Source organism: Zalophus californianus, chromosome 2 (assembly GCF_009762305.2).
Source record: "Zalophus californianus isolate mZalCal1 chromosome 2, mZalCal1.pri.v2, whole genome shotgun sequence".
In the NCBI taxonomy this organism is placed as follows: domain Eukaryota; kingdom Metazoa; phylum Chordata; class Mammalia; order Carnivora; family Otariidae; genus Zalophus; species Zalophus californianus.
In genome coordinates, this window is record NC_045596.1 from 94,777,236 (window position 1) to 94,794,427 (window position 17,192).

Consider the following 17,192-nt stretch of genomic DNA (forward strand, 5'->3'; position numbering starts at 1 on the left):
GGTTCAAAACTGCAGTGTTTCCATTGTTATACGGTATTAATTTAAATTAATTAATTTAAAAAGGCTAATCTGGGGCGCCTGGGTGGCTCAGTCAGTTAAGCGTCTGCCTTTGGCTCAGGTCATGATCTCAGAGTCCTGGGATCCATCGGGCTCCCTGCTCAGTGGGAAGCCTGCTTCTCCCTCTCCCACTCCCCCTGCTTGTGTTCCCTCTCTCACTGTGTCTCTCTCTGTCAAATAAATAAATAAAATCTTTAAAAAATTAAAAATAAAAAATAAAAACAGGCCTCTCTGAGGAAATGATATTTAATGGGAAGCCTTAAAAAAAAGTGCGGGGGAGGGGCGCCTGGGTGGCTCAGTCGGTTAAGCATCTGTCTTAGGCTGAGGTCATGATCCCGGGTCCTGGGATCGAGCCCAGCGTTGGGCTCCCTGCTCCACGGGGAGCCTGCCCTTCCTTCTCCCTCTGCCTGCCTCTCCCCCTGGTGCTCTCTCCCTGTCAAATAAATAAATAAAATTAAAAAAAAAATAAAAAGGTTAATTTGAAGTCCTGAGATTGTTCATTTTGCAAAGACAGCCTGTAAGAAAGGATAACACATTCAAACTATGGCCTCTTTTTTTGTGAGCGAAGGACTAACAAGTTTTGTTTATTATTGAGGTGAGGACAGTTTTTTGAAGGTTCTAACAAGGGACCAAATTACTCCTAGTCTCACAAAAGAAAAAAATATCCTTTCTCAAGAAGATCACCATTTTGATGGAATAGCTTGAATATTAAGAAATAAGGATATTCACTTTATTTCTAAACCTGAGTATCATGTCACTCACCCACTCGAGTGCCCTTATGCGTGATGTATAAACACCTGTGCAGTGTAACCCCAAGGACTCTTCCCGCCTCCTTCCCCTCCTTTCACGCTTATTCTTCTTTCTATTGTTCTTTCCCTATATGCCTTCAACTCATTAGCTGGTTAGCTTCCTGTTAGCATGAAACACCCTTTCCTTCAATGACAGTCAAAATTCTATATACTCTGTCTAGCTCAAAAGTCACATTGTCAAAAGTCACTCGCTATTCCATGCTAAATGTGGAGCCCAACTTGGGACTTGAACTCACCACCCTGAGATTGAGACCTGAGCTAGGATCAAGAGTCAGACGCTTAACTGACAGCCACCCAGGTGCCCCTTTATTCCTTTTTAAAATAGCGTTCATCAAACTTTGTCCAAATTTTTTGTTTTATGTTTATTTCTTCCACCAGTCTATGAGGACTGTACCCTTGTTTTCTTATTTGTCTGATAACGCTAACAGTATTTAATAGGTGCTTATTAAATGAATCGAGGCGCCTACAGCTTTCATGGAGCACGGAACTCTGAAACGTTTATATAGTTCTGCAGTGATGCAAACGTATCCAACCCTGGAAGTTGATGGACTACGGTTATTGCTGCTAAGATCACTTTCCCTCAAAGAGACAGGTTTTTCCCAAGTTATATTATTATTTTGACAGTTGTCTGACTAGGAAAGACAGCAAAATGTACTGCGAAAAGAGCGACGACTTCCTAAGTGAAACTTGCAGTTCTCCCATCTCCTAGCTGCGTGATACTAGATTAGTTAACTTCTTCTGGATCGTTTCCTCATTTAGAAAATGGAGATAATAATAGCATCCGCTTCATATGGTTGTTGGAAGGATTACATGAGTTAATACATGTAAATCATTTAGAATATTAAGTAGAGTAAACATTGAATAAGTACTAGCTAGCTATTTACTATAAATTGAACAAAGAGCACTTCATCATATTAAAAATAATATAATAAAATAATAATAATATTTGAGTGGGTGTTGAAAATGGCTTGGATATCACAGGAATTTTTACAGATTTACCCTCATATCTCAGATTTAGATTTGTATTTCTTTTATTTTATTTTTTAGATTTTATTTATTTGTTTGACAGAGTGAGAGCAAGAGGGCACAAGCAGGGGGAGCAGCAGGCAGAGAGAGAGGTAGAAGCAGGCTCCCCACCAAGCAAGGGAGCCCGATGCGGGACTCATCCCGGGACCCCGGGATCATGACGAGCTGAAAGCAGAGCTTAACTGACTGAGCAATCCAGGCACCCCCAGATTTGTGTTTCTTAGGAAATTATTACTAGTTATGTTTTTCTAACTTTAGGCAGACATTAATGTAACCAGTTTGGTAAGATAAAATCAAATATTACTTTAAGTCATATTTGCATAAACATTATAAAGCACTTCAAGTATATGTTGTTTCCCATAAAAATCACAGTTACATGTGTGTGCCAAAACAAACAAGCAGACAGTGATCAAAATATAGAATTGTTTTCAATTGCACATTAACATTTCAAATCTTTGGCTAAAGATCACTGCTAAAGCTCACAAAGACATCTATCCAGGAATATACAGTGGTTAACAATCAAGTGGTTTAGCCATATCTATGCCACTCATATCCTCCCTGCACCCTCCACCCCAAAATAAATGTTGCTGGACTCGTGGAGCTAATGTGGAGTAGGTCCTTGGTTGCAGAAGGACGGGAAATGGAATTGGGGGAAAGAGACAGATGGTGAACACATAAGTCAACAGGATAGCTTCAGAGAGTAATAGCTGCCACGAAAAAATAAGACATTTAAGTGATAGATGGTTACTGGGTAAAGGTCAGGCAACCACTCTCCGAGGAAGTGATGTTTGACCTGAGACATGGAAGGCAAAAGAAAGCAGACGTACAGATTTCTGGAAGCCGCTTGTTCCAAGCAAGGTGCCAGAAGCACAAAAGCCCTGATGGGCAAACAATCTTGGCATATTTAAACTGTACAGAAATAGGGATAGTGTGGTTGGAGTGTAGTAAGTAAAGGACAGAATGGAACTTGATAAGTGCAGAGAAGATGGCCAGAACTTGAATTTTACTCTAAGATTAAATGAGATGCCACTGGAGGGCTTTAAGAATGGCTGTGACATGCTTTATTGTGCATTTAACAACATCACCCTGACTGCTCTTGGAATAATGGATTCTGTGTGGTCAGAATGGTGGCAGTTGTCTGGGAAAGAGATAATGGAGCCACTGTCTTGTAGGCTCACTGTGGAGATGGAAAGAAAAAAGCACTAATTGGGATATATTTTGGAAGTAGGGTTGGCAGTACTTACTGATGGACTTATTTATTCAACAGATGTGTAATAGGACCTACTACGGGCACATCTTGTAAAAGTAATGTATCCCGATGTTACTGGGAGTTTGCTCACTAGAAAGTCATTACCAAAACCATAATAATTCAGCCAATGGTTCCTTGCACTGTGAGTCACTATGGCTGTGCTTGCTTATAGATGAGTTTTTCTTTCAAAATCTAAATTACTAAAGGTTCAAGAGTCATTATATGCTACAGCATATACTTTTTAAAGAAGCATTTAGCAAAGGATAGGATAAAAGCTACTTCCAATTCGGAGCAATGTGATATGTTTAAGTTTCTTTTTTATTTCTCTAAATAGCTCATAATTCTTAAACTCTCTGTTTATGAGCGTAACATATCAGCCCATGTAGAAAGCTCTGCCTATATAGATTTGATTGCTTGAGCAAGTTGTTTAAATGAACCACAGAATGGACTTCTGAAAAGAAATTTCAGGCGGATGGCAATTTTCAAGTCACATCTTTTATTCACATTTGGTTTGAATGTGTACCTGTGTGTGAAAAAGAACTTAAGTGGATATAATAACAGCTTCAAGAAGGAGCAAAATTCCGCTACTTACACTTTATACTTTGAATGCCATTATTGGATACCTTAAATTGTGTTAAAAGTGACAATTATAAATCAGGGAAACACTTCATGCTTGGAATATTTTACATTGTTTAAGCTAGTAATTTTCACATAGTTCTAAAGGATGTTGGCAGTTGTGAACTTGCCGTTTACAAGAACACGACCTTTTCTTTACTTCTAAATCTCTTGGCTCCTTCTCTAGTTTTAGTTAATATTTTCACAGAGGTAATTGAACACTGACTGTTCTGTTAGGTGTGAAGTTCAATGGAGACAGATCTATAGGATCAATGATTGTAGACATGAAGAGTATCCTTTCCCTTTGTGATAAGTAATGAAATCCAGTCTAGAGTTTTCTATTTAGTCTGTGGGATTGGGTTTTCTTCTTTCTATTGAGTTCAACTCATTCATCTAAATTATCTATAATTATGTAACAATTGGGAAGTCTTCCATTTTTCATATAATTAATTTTTATGTACTAAACACAGAGATTGCTATAATTCTATGTATTCCTCACTTGAGCAAAATTTCCACAACAGACAATGTTCACTATAAAGTATTAAAAAAGTATGGACCTAGTGTTTCCAGAAAACCTCTCTATTGTTAATAATAATAATATAACCAGCAACACTAACCACAAAACCAAAAACCTTTGACAAAAACATCTGAGGTACTTTGGTAGACACCAAAACCAAATTATAAAAGCAGTCTTGACTGGCCAAGAAAGCACTGCATTTGATGACTCAACTTGTTTCACTGGAATAAAGAATCATGATAGAAATGTTATCATTTAAAAATAGTTCAGAAAGCACAATAAAGTAACACAACCAAGAATGTTTTCAGAAGCAAAACATAATGAACTAAAAGCCTTGGTAAAAACAGAATGTCTTTATCCCCTGATTTATGTGTTCCAGCAGGGAGAAACAATCAAGCAAAATTCAAACTGTAAATAAACCCAGAGTTTATGGGCTGCTAACACACCTCAAATATCATTTGATAATAAAAATGATATATACTCATACTTTTTGAAACAAGAATTCTATCCAAATTATTTATGTTTTCTCTGAAAAATCAAAGCACTTATTTTTTAAAATCACATTTCATACTATCTGTGTAAAACATCAAAGGGACTAACATTATTTTCCCCATTTCACAGAGAAATTCGGAAGCCTTAGGAATATTATATGACTTTTCCTTATAATTAATAAAAGTAATAAAATAAAATAAGATCTTCTGAATTTCGGTTACTAGATAAGTTACATTCCTGCAGCCCATCTGATTTGATGAAAGAGAAAGGAATGGTTTTCCATTTTTTTCTTCTTTCCATCCTTGATTCTTTCCCTTACTTTCCCTCCCCTTCCCTTTCTTCCCTTTCTTTCCATATTCCCCCTCTCCTTTCTTTGTCACCTCTCCCCTCCCTCTACTTTCCTTTCTACTCGCTCGTTCTCCCTTCCTTTCCCTTTGCTTCTGACACTGCTCTAACAACTTGTATGAAACAGCACATGGTAGACAGATGCAGCTGTGATGCTATAACCCATTTATGGGTTTATTCAACAAATACTTATGAAGCCAACACTTCACGCCTGGGGGTGCATATGGCACAGGTGAGAAAGAGAATACTCACGAAACATAAAGATAACACTGCAAGCCGTGTTGCGTATGTGGCTCCATGTGTATATGTAGCAGCTGAGTCATGTCCTAAACCTGTGAGAGCCCAGGTGAGGAAGAGACAGTAGAGATGAAATCTGAGGGAGAAAGAGTGAGGTGGAGGCACAAAGTACTGTCAGCATAAGGCGGAGTGTATACTAATATCCTCTATATAGGACAGACCCTGAAATGTCGGCTAAAATTACAAATAACGGTTAATATTTGATTCTGTCACTCCCTTGCTCAAATTCCTTCCCTTCCTACAACAGAATAATAATATTCAAACTGTTAACATGTCATGCAAAACTTTTATGATCTTACTCTTACCTACTCTTAGAACTTTATCTTCATCTCGTACTCCTGCAAAACCCAAACATGTACAGTTCCCAAACTTGTGATGGCTATTTTACCCTCTCTAACTTTCTATATCTCTTCTCTCTGACTGGAAAACCTCCTACTGCATACTCCCACTCCACAGCCCCACCATGCCACCTCATTTGTCTGATGAATCTCTACTAAATATCAATTCCTCTGGACAGCATTCCCGTGCATTCCTTGACTGAGTCATGCACATGTATGAATATCCACACATTAGAACTAACTGATAGTGTCATCAGGATGATCTCCTTAAAAAATCGAATAAAAAAAGAAATGAAATGATTGAGATAAAAATAGCAGTGGGGGTTTGCCCTCTAAGCAACTGTAACAATTCATTATAAATTAAGCACCAGATTTCCAATTATATTTATCAATAATTCTTACATTTAAGACTAGGTCAATCTCAAATAAAAATTTAACAAATAAATGTCAACTCAAGCTAACTTTAGTGATAGAATCTTTTTGGCCTTCTGTCTATCCTTTAGACTAAGGATAGAAATTGTAAGACTTTTTCTTTTCAGTTCCTTAATGGATACCAGTTAATTAAGTATTTACATAAATACTCATTATATCAGCATGCAACCACTAATGGAAAATTGAGACTAAATAATTTGGTCTCCAGTTAATTAAAAAAATATGAAAATACCAACATGTTTTAGGAAAGAGCTCATATTTTTATCTTCCCATTAGTCTGACTCCTCAGAATCACCAGGGGAAAATGAAGTAGGAATAAACAAAGTGAAATAAAGTGATACAAATGGCCTTTCTACTTCACTGTACTTCAAAATTAGGAAAAAATATGAAGAAAAAGAAACAAGGTGTATTGAAATAGGTGTTACATAATTTGTGAAAGAGATGATAAAATCAAGAATGAGGTGAAAACTCACAAACCGAAAAAAGCACACATTGTGAAGTCCTACAAAACCCACTTACCTTCCTACTATCCCACCAACCCACTAAGCCATATAAACAGTGATGCAGAGAGGTTTTATTTTTTTTTCTTATTACCACAAATTGACTGATTTTGCCTCCAAACTATCCCTGAATGTCAAGAACATTATGCACCTAATACTTCCATAATACAAGCTTCAAAATAAAGAAAAGGGAAAAAAGGTTTATCTATTGACTAACATCCACATAAATAGGAGGTTGTATTTTTTGCTGTTGAAAATTTATTTATGCTAAAGAGCTATTCCACCACCTTTCATAACATGCATTGGGAAAACTAAATTATCTAGTTACGCTAGATAAAATAGACTTTCCCAATAAAATATTGCCATTTTCATTTATTTTTATAGGGAAACAAAATTGAAAAAAACCAAAGCAATTTTATGTATTTGTTCATGGTCCAGAAATATATATATGAATGTAAATTATATTCCATCAAGATCTGTAGCAACCATTGCATTAGAAAGAAGCATGTCTACAGAATAATAGCAATCTTCCTCTTATTTGATGAAGAGAGAGTTCAGGTTTAGAAGACAAAAATGTTCTGTTCTAATTTCTGTGTAAATCCTACTATGGCAAATTAAACAAAAACTGCACTACCCGCCAAATTAGAAAAGAGCAAAATTTCTTCACAATCTCTAGATCCTTGTATTAACTCTGATCCTGATTTTCGGTGTGAATAGAAAGAATACTATCATACATAGTGAGGCCACAGATCTTAGGTGACTCCAGATTTTACAAAGTCCCTGCTGTGAGTGTGAATCACTTCAGAAGTGGTGATTTATGTCCTTTTGTAAAGGTTAGTCCTGCAAATCTTTAAGGAAAAAAAAAACAGATAAAGGAAAAAAAGAGGTGACTGTAGATCTTTCAGTGAGTGGAAATAGAATTTTCCACAATCTATATACTCTACAGGGGTCCATTCTTTTCACAGTTGGTGGCTGTTCTTCCAGGCTCTATGCCCCACAGCTCCCGGTAACACTAATTGCTTCAAAATCCCTGCCCAGATAAGAAGCAGATTTCACGATAGTAGAGCAGTTAGAAGTCAATTTATTTGTTTATTTATTTTAAATAAACAGTGCGGAACACATGTAAAAATCTCCTGTGACCCCGAGTTAGAATTATTAATATATTATTTTGTAGAGAAGTATATTTTGACAGAATATGTAATTGTTTGTTCTACATGAAATATTATTTGATTGTTACAATTTTCTATAAAGCACGGCATTTATAAGAAATCAAAATCAAGATCATCAAAGAATACTTGGATGTCTTGATATCAGTAATCAGTAATTCTTTATAATCTGCTCTAAAATAGCCTTGGGATGTTTCTTGCATTTTCTATTGTGCTGCACATAAAATATGTTTCTGGGAATTATCTTACATATCTGATTCTGTATTAGTTCAGCACTAAAAGAACTTAAAGTTTGGTTCAGGCTATTCATGCTGATGTTTTCTTATGCCTTACCTACTTTGTCTTAAGAGCCAGCACTAATCCAAAAATGTACTGCACCTGCTATTAGATTCCACAAACTTGGAGATTGATATACACAAAGAAGGAAAGCTCATTAAGCAGCCTCGGAGTATGAAAGTTCAGCAGACAGCACATGGAGAAGTATATCACTGCAGTTCCATTATACTCTACCGTCAATTTCCAGTACACCGCTCTTTCGGGCACATATTTTTTTCTTCACCTGGATTTGCAATTGGCCAAAATACAGGCAAGGGTTAGTTAGTCTAGACACTGCTTTGAACTTCAGAAAACATAGATTTCCTGACCCCAGTACTCCCATTTTAAAACATTCTAGAATCTGAACATTTTAAAGTTTATCTGCTAAGAAACTTAGAAAATTCTATGTTCATATTGTTCTTTGTGTAGCACAAAATTAAAAGGAGTTAAAAAAATTCAGTCCGGTAGAACATACTCATTTCAAGCTTTTATAGTTACTGGTGACACCATCTGATAAGACTCCAGACTTCCTTTATTATTGTCAGTTGCTGCATATTTTATAGGGTAGTGTGTCGACTTGAATGATGGTGGGTTACCTGGTATAAGCTGTCTCACCTCATACATGATTAAATTATATTTCTTCCTGTCTGAACAAAGATTATATTGAAAATACAGGAAGGATTCAGCACCAGGGAAATACGTTACTATTTGACAAGTGTGGAGCAGTGCAGGAAAATATCAATATGTGATGAGGTCATGATAGAATCTAAGAAAAATAGGAGGAAGTTATCTGAATGTTAAGTGGACAGATGCCTAGCTATTCTTTTGAAATGCCATTCAAATGGCCCTCATAGCATTTAATTTCCAGTTGTTAGATTCATTTGGGCAAAACAAGTTGGTATTGAAGGAAATCAAAAAATCCTATTCTTCGCAGTTTGCTGAATCAAAAGATCTAACACACAAGAGTAACAGGAGTTCATATGTGAGTCAAGATGTAAAATATATTCCGATTTGTATTTTCTGTCTTTGGTAGATTAGGAAGTAGTGACATATTTAATTTAATTTACTTTTTTTAAAGTTTGTTTATTTTAGTAATCTCTACACACAACATGGGGCTCAAACTCATTACCCCAAGGCCAAGAGTTCCATGCTTCTTCCAACTGAGTCAGCCAGGCATCCCAGAAAATAATGACATATTTTATAAAATAAGCAAAGAAGCAGGATGCCAGCTAGAGTTACCAACCCCCCCCCAAAAAACAATAAAACCACCCAAAACCTTGAAAATACATAAAGAAAAAATATTAGAGACTTTTGAGTACAGAAATGATACAGGTTTATTCTAGAGGGGACAATACAAAATAATGTGAATCCCTAAGTCGGAAACTAGACAATGAAACTGCCCTGGTCTTGGTGTGGTTCATGCTCCCCCCAACCCCTTTTGGGTTATGATATCATTTTTTTAAAAAAAGTGAAGTATAGTTAACACACAACGTTACATTAGTTTCAGGTGTACCCGTAGTGATTAGACAAGTCTCTATGTCATGCTAAGCTCACCACAAGTATAGCTACCATTGTCACTCTACAGTGCTATTTTAACACTACTGACTCTATTTCCTATCCGGTGCCTTTCATCCCCATGACTAAGTAATTCTGTAACTGGAAGCCTGTGCCTCTCATTCTCTTCATCCATTTTGTCCATCCCCACCCTTCCTACCCACTGGCAACACCAGTTTGTTCTGTGTATTTATGGGTCCTTTTGTGCAGAAAGGTTTGCGCCTTTTTGGCTTCAGAGCAGAGTTGTGGAAGTTATAAACCAGGAAAAAAAATATGTGGAACTTTTCAAGGTTATTTAATCCAGTTCCCTTCATTTAGGCAGATGAACTCCCAAGGCAATAAGAAAGAACTTTATAGTTGTTGATTCTATTTTAAAGTACTCTAGAGAGGGAGATTCCAGGACATTCCCTCATATACTTATTCCAGCTTTTATTAGCCTCATAGGATGTTTACATACAAATGAATCCAGACAGTACCAATCTATTCAAAATAGTTCTGCAAAATCCAGCAGTAATATTTCTTTCAGTATACTGATGATGTAAAATTTTTTTTTCTTCTCAATACATTTCCCTTAATACATCCACCACTGAATTACTTTCCATTTTGTCTCTTCTCGTATTTGTATACGTGTTGATAAGTTACTCTTTCTTCTTTTCCTCTGACCTTACAATCACAGATTATAACCAATTTATAATGCTGGTTTGTAATATTTAACATTAAACCTACTTTATATGTTTTAATGTTTTACAATGAAAGAGATATACCCCATGTCTAGTTGAGTAAGAATAGAATCATAGATTTGTAAGCATCAAATGAGATGTTCAAGTCATAGATTCCATATTCTTATAACATTTCTGTTTGGGAACTTCAATGACAAGGAACTTAATATGTCATGATGCAACCCATACAACTTTCTGGCAGATTTAATCTACCCTTATACAATATTTATCCTTATATAATATTGAAATTATACCACTATTTTCTTTGAAAATAATTTTGGGGGTTTGCATGATTTCCTATTAATTTTCATCTTGCTAGATTTTGTCTATCATTCTAATGTACTAAGAAAAACTGGATATTAATATTATTCTGGAGTATTTACTATCATGGCTAGCTTTGTGTCATGCTGTCTATATCCTTATTCATCCATTCATCAACATAGAAAATACCCAATGCTACAAACGGGAATCTATACACTATTTAACAAATCCATAGAGAAAATGACCATACAAGAAAGATGTCATATCTATGATTACTATAGTATTTCTGTGATGTGAAAATATAGTTCATCAAGAAAAACAAATTAAAGCTAGATTGGCCTTTAATCTTTAGAGTTTATGCTAACACTAGGGATCACTTATCCTACTTAAAAGTCCTCACAAAAATCACTTTTCCATATTGCAAGTTGTTTGGAACAGTAGGTAGAGGAAGTGGTCATCTGCAGGTGATTTCATGGATATTGAATGTTTCCTAATAAATACTTATTTTCACAAGGGACTTTGATATCTAAAATAATGCAATCATAGACCTCTCCTTTAGGAACTGGCTCTGTTAGAATACAAATATTCTTAGAATTAGCATATTAATTAACTCATATCAATAGCATACCTTCTCATCAATGAACTTTCAGATGTTTTCTTGAGCATGATTTTGGTGAAAGAGTAAAAGAGATACTTTTTACTCTGACAAAGAATTAAGTGAAAGTTGGAGAAAAAGAATAGATCAAAGGGGAGGGCTGGGGGTCAGTATGAATTTTCTCTTTTTGTTTTCTTCTTTCCTCACTCCATTCCCATAAGCCCATTCCTAGCCAGACTTGCTGGAACCATCTAACCTGAAACTATAATTAAGCATCTTATTTCTTTTCTCCATATCAGTGTGTTGACCATAGCCCACCACCTAAGGTGCCTCTCTATTCATAATAAGACAAATGCACAAAAAACTTCTAAGCTTACATTCCAAGCTTCTTCATTCATCACTTCCTCCCCTCTTTCAGTGTGGCCCATTTCATTTCATTCACATTAAGTCTCTCATCTGGTGTGGTAGCTAATTTATGTGTCAGCTTGACTGGGCCCCAGAGTGACTAGATATTTGCTCAAATATTATTTTGCGTGTGTCTATGAGGGTGTTTTGGATGATAAACAATTGAATTGGTCAACTGAGTAAAGCAGATTGCTCTCCCTAATGTGGGTGGACCTCATCCAATCAGTTGAAGGCCTGACTAGAACAAAAAGGCTCACCATCCTTGGGTAACAGGGAACTCCTGATTGATGGTCTTTGAGCTAGAATATTGATTGTTTGTTTGTTTTCTTGCCCTCAGATTTGGATTGAAACATTGGCTCTTCCTGGGTCTTGATATTGGCAGCCTTTAGACTGGAACTACACCATCAGCTCTCTTGATTCTCAGGCCTAAGGTAAGTCTTCAGGACTTGTACTAGAACTAGACCATTGGTTCTTCTGAGTCTGCAGCTTGCCAACTGCAGATCTTGAGACCTGTCAACCTACATAATCACATGAGCAAATCCTTTATAATAAATCTCTCTATCTCCCTCCCATCCCTCACCCTCCTGGTTCTGTTTCTCTGGAGAACCCTGACTAATACATCTTGTACTTCTGCCTACAAAGGTCTGGAATTAATCCCCATTTTAACGGATACCACCACCAGATGCTGCTTGTCTCCCTAGAGAGCCGACGAGTAGCATCTCCCTAAGATTGCTTATGGGTGTACACTATCCATGTTTTAAGCAACATTGTTCTTTAATTTTACATCTTTGTGGGCCACTATTTGCCAGATACAGGCTTCATATTACCATACTTCATGATATCCTATAGTATCCACACTGTTAACCATCTCTAGCATTGCTCTTTCTGCTGTGTCTATCCAGGTCTCTCTTCTTTATTCATGTATCATATTTTGAGTTCACCATCAATTCACAATGATAAAGCAAGCACAGTTGTGAATGGATACAAGAAGCCTCCTGAAACATCCCTCTTCCACTGTTCCATTCCTCCTGTAATTAAAATCGATCTGTGTGACAGTGATAATGTTTTTAAGCAACGCTTACAGTAGTTAGTGTTGTTTTGTGAGTTCACAAGTTTGGTAGAAATACTAGATGCCAATGTCATCATATGATGATTTCATTTAAAGAACCAACTATGAGTCCCTGAACGACCCTTTATGAGGGGTATGGTACTGAATTCAAAATTAAAAAAAAAAGTTTTAAATCCATATCTTTAATGATAAGTAGGCATGTATTCAGATAATTTATAGCAATAGCAATCAGATCTGGGGGAAAGAGTTTTAGGGGAGGCAATCATCAGTGTTCTGATGCTTATCCACTTCCTCTCAGGAAATGGTAGAGCAGATTTGGGGTCAAGAGGGTAGCCGTGGAATGAAAAAGGTATGAAAAAATGACCCTTGCCTTTGTGGAGATCAAAACCTCAACTAGTGAGGAAAGGGGTAAACAGAAAGATTTTCCACATTTGCTTTCATTAACATTTACATGCATACCTCAATTTCCAAAAAAATACTTACAGGATATCCTGGTATCTTTTAAGTGTCAATGAGTTTGAATTATACACAAAACATTGGAATATCTCAGACTTATGTCCATAAGGGATACCTTTGAGGCACATTGAGGATTATTTAGCTCAACTAGCTTGTTTTACAGAAGAGCAAGCAAGCTCTGAGAAATGGTTTCTTGTAAAAGATCATAGAGAGTTCAAGCTCTTCGCTAGAATAGTGCCATGCCAACACAACAGACCTTGTTTAAATTTTGTTTTGTTTTCAATAACTATGCCATTTGAGGGAAAGGTTTTTTGATTATTCATATTTGTTCATACTTAAAGCATTTTAACCCCCACTCCCCTACTCCTTTAATCCAATTTGTAAGTTTTCATTTTTTTTACACAATGTAGGTTTTTATTTGATTTCTTCAGGAATTTAAAATACCATAGAAAAATTATCAAAATAATTCATTTTAAACACACCTTCATCACAGACAACTGAGCTGTCATTCTGTTTAGTGCCTGAATCTTTTTCTCTGAGTATGAAAATTTGTTACATTAAACAAAGTGGGCATAACATACGACCTGCTACTTCATATTTTTCAGGCACACTAAGATGTAAAAGAAGAGATGCTTTTGTAAGACCTCAGAAATGGAACATTTATGGGAGAAAAATCAGAAAGCTGAAATAATTTCAACATTATCTAATTATACCATATTCCCACCTTGATATACTTTTACACACATAAAAGGAAATAAAACTGTAAAACTTTGAAAGATAAAAGGACACAATTAAAGAAAAAAGGGTCAAATTTTCCATTTTGATTCCAAATAAAATTAGTGGAGATTTTTACAATGGGCCTCAGAGGCCCTGGTATACAAAGATAATACCTAGTTACATATTTTCAATGTGTTTTACATTATGATTATTTTTAGAGACTGAATTGTGTGCCTACTGAGAACTTGAGCCAGAAGCAAACTCAACTTATGGACAAAATATGCATTCACTGATGACATTGTGAATGTTTTAATTTTGGGCTAGAGAGCTGCATATTACGTCTTTACTACAATTCAAGAATAGAAGTCAGCACTGAGATGTTATATTACATTTAGTTGTTAAATTCAACATATGCTTCTTGACAAATCTGTTTTTCTTGATTGATGATCATAAAAATTAAAAATCAAATTGGAATAACTTGGAGATGTAGTCTAATTTCCTTCTAGTAGGGCTAGTATTCACCAACTATTCTTGTGAAAGGATTGGCAATAGAAACAAAACGAAACACGTATTTGAACATTCTCATGTTATTATAAAAAGCATAAATAGAATACATACCGGGTTTAGAAGGATTGTGAGGAAAAGTTCACCTCCTCTGATACTTTTATCCAATTCTTGGGGTCCTCCTGGATATTCTTTGTAGAAAATAGTGTGTGTGAACAATCCGCAGGTCTGTCGAGGGAGGACCTGAGGAAAAGGGGGGAAAGCAGCATATGAATTACTTAATTATGAGCTCCCCCACTGTCTCATGACCTCAGAGTCTGCAAATTATCATTTCCTATTGGAGTTTCTCCTTGGCTGCTAAAGTCAAATCTTACTGAAATGAAGACCTGGTGTTGGTGTAAGTACGTAAATACTAAGGAGTTGCCAAATCAAAGCTATAGGATATATAGGCTAAAGCATTTTCACGAAGTGCTATAAATCTCACCCACCAGCTCAGTTATGTTAAAGGACTGCCAAAAAATAAAAGTCTTCTTAGGATTAATTTAATTTAAATATAGAGATTCTCCAAAGTTACATTTTTCATGGTATTGGGCCATTACTCTCCTTGCTTCTGAAATACAATCTTACATGGTACTCAGTTTCTAAGATTCAAAACAGTCCATTTTCATCACTTTTTCCACTTTTATAAATTTTGTTTTTACTACACTCTGATTTTAAATTTTAGTCACAGTAGTAGTCAAACCATCTAATGACTGCTTCTGGTACATTCTGTGGTTAATTCTGTTATAAATTTGAATGTTCAACAGAGAAAGCAAATAAGTAATTTTATTCCAAAAGTTGATTTTGAATAATAAACTGCTTATAATCTAATGGAAAAATGCATCCAATTGAACAGAGTAACTATAATTTTATCTATTCTTTGCTTAATTTCTATAATAGTTTGTATTAAATTCAAACTAAGTGGATGCATGTAATATTGGTTAAAATGAATGTTTTATTTTATAATAGTCAAATGTTCATGTAACTCAATAAAGGGAAAATGGTATTTTCACTCTAATTCAAAATTATATAAGAGCAATTCTTTCCATACCTCCTTGATTTTTATGAATGTCAATACCATTATTTGCATAATGAATGGCTCCATTTAAATCTGAGGCTTTTTAAAGTCTTCTAGTACTGGCTGTGGCTAGGCATGTGTGTTAGTGCATTTTCTTTGGTTTTAGATAGTAATTAGATAGGTGTTTATAGATAGATAGAAAGAAAGATTGGTAGATAGATAGTTCTAATAGCAATCTGAACAATGGATTGGGAAGATGTAAATATTTAAAGTAGGGAGAACAGTTTGTAGACCCTTGCTATGATCTAGGCAACTGATAATGAGAACATAACCTAAGGCACTGGAATTAGAGATGGACATTTTAAGACGGGCTATTTTATTTCAAAGTGAAGAGTGAAGAATATTTTTTTCATTCCAATGAGTACTTATAAATTACCAGGTAAAACTCATTTGATTCTATTCTCATTTATAGCAACTGATACACCATTGTTGCATCAGATTATTATTATTTTTTTCAATATAAAAATCTGGAAAAAGATATATCTACCTCCATTTTTAGAGAATGCAAGGAAAAAAATAGAAGAATAAGAAAAAAATATCCTAAGATACTCCAAGTGTCTGAAAACCAAAATAAACTGAGTAGGTAAATTTAGTTTTCAGACGCTATTTGTTTGATTCTGTCTGTTGATAGTGTAGTGATTTGGGAGTTATTTTCTTGATCTATGGACTTTGCCTGGAAAACTCCAAAAGACAAGGAGAAACTCCCAGAAGTATAAGGTCTCCAGACAAAACATCAATTGAGAAACTGCATGGATGATTTATTTGAAATTCATTTTCAGGATTTTGAGCTTGTCTTAGATTTGGCAAAACCACCCACAGCTTATGAAGCAAGCCACTAGCCAAACAATGTGTTAATGTGTGACCAGTTACCACCATGGTATGTTAGGAACTTATGATATTCTGTTAGAGAGTTCTGGAGTTATGTCTTGTATTTATTCCACAGATAGGTATTGAGAGCCTTCATTACACACAGCAGTACGTGCTCACCATGATGTTATTGTGAATGAAGCCCTTTCGGTACCGTGCAGGTTTCAAATGTGGATATTCTTCAGTGCTGGTGACCTGAATACTCCAGACCTTCTTCCAAGCTTCATACAACTGAATATGAACTGGGTAGACCCCTGAGTGATGTGGTGCCACTGCGTAGCCCATGTTGATAGGTATTCCATGTTCCTAAAAGAAAGCGAGAACATCACATGGAGTGTGGTCAATCGAATCCAATTAAAATTGTTTCCATAAACATTATTTAGTATATGTTGAATTCTATGCTAAGTACAAGAAATCCAAAACCTAAGACAGAACTTTTGTCTTTCAACAGCTCATAATCTTATAAAACTCATGGTATCATAGAAATAGTAAATACTTTGACATGTGTTATGTGGGTGAGTTTAATTCTGAAATTTGAATACAGAAAGTTTTGGAAGAAGATAGGAATAGAACATGGACTTTCCCCAGATAGAGAAGCAGTATCACTTGAACAAGTGCCAAATATGAGAGATGGAAGAGCACACTGTATGTGAGTGTGTGTGTGTGTGTGTGTGTGTGTGTGTGTGTGTGTGTGTGTGTGTAACATTGAGGATGACCAGAAAGGTAAGTATGAACTATAAAGTAATGAGCTTTTACTGTTAACTAAGGGA

The 17,192-nt window shown here is 35.7% G+C and overlaps 1 protein-coding gene across 1 annotated transcript in view; it reads right to left on the reverse strand.

Moving 5' to 3' along the window:
* Positions 1 to 17,192, reverse strand: part of LOC113924712 (bifunctional heparan sulfate N-deacetylase/N-sulfotransferase 4) — a 397,622-nt gene that overhangs the window by 85,585 nt on the left and 294,845 nt on the right. Inside the window, exons 6-7 of the mRNA XM_027598851.1 lie at positions 16,543 to 16,728; positions 14,553 to 14,681 (exon numbers count right to left, since the gene is read on the reverse strand). Coding sequence (XP_027454652.1) covers positions 14,553 to 14,681; positions 16,543 to 16,728 — 315 coding nt within the window. The remainder of the gene's footprint in view (positions 1 to 14,552; positions 14,682 to 16,542; positions 16,729 to 17,192) is intronic.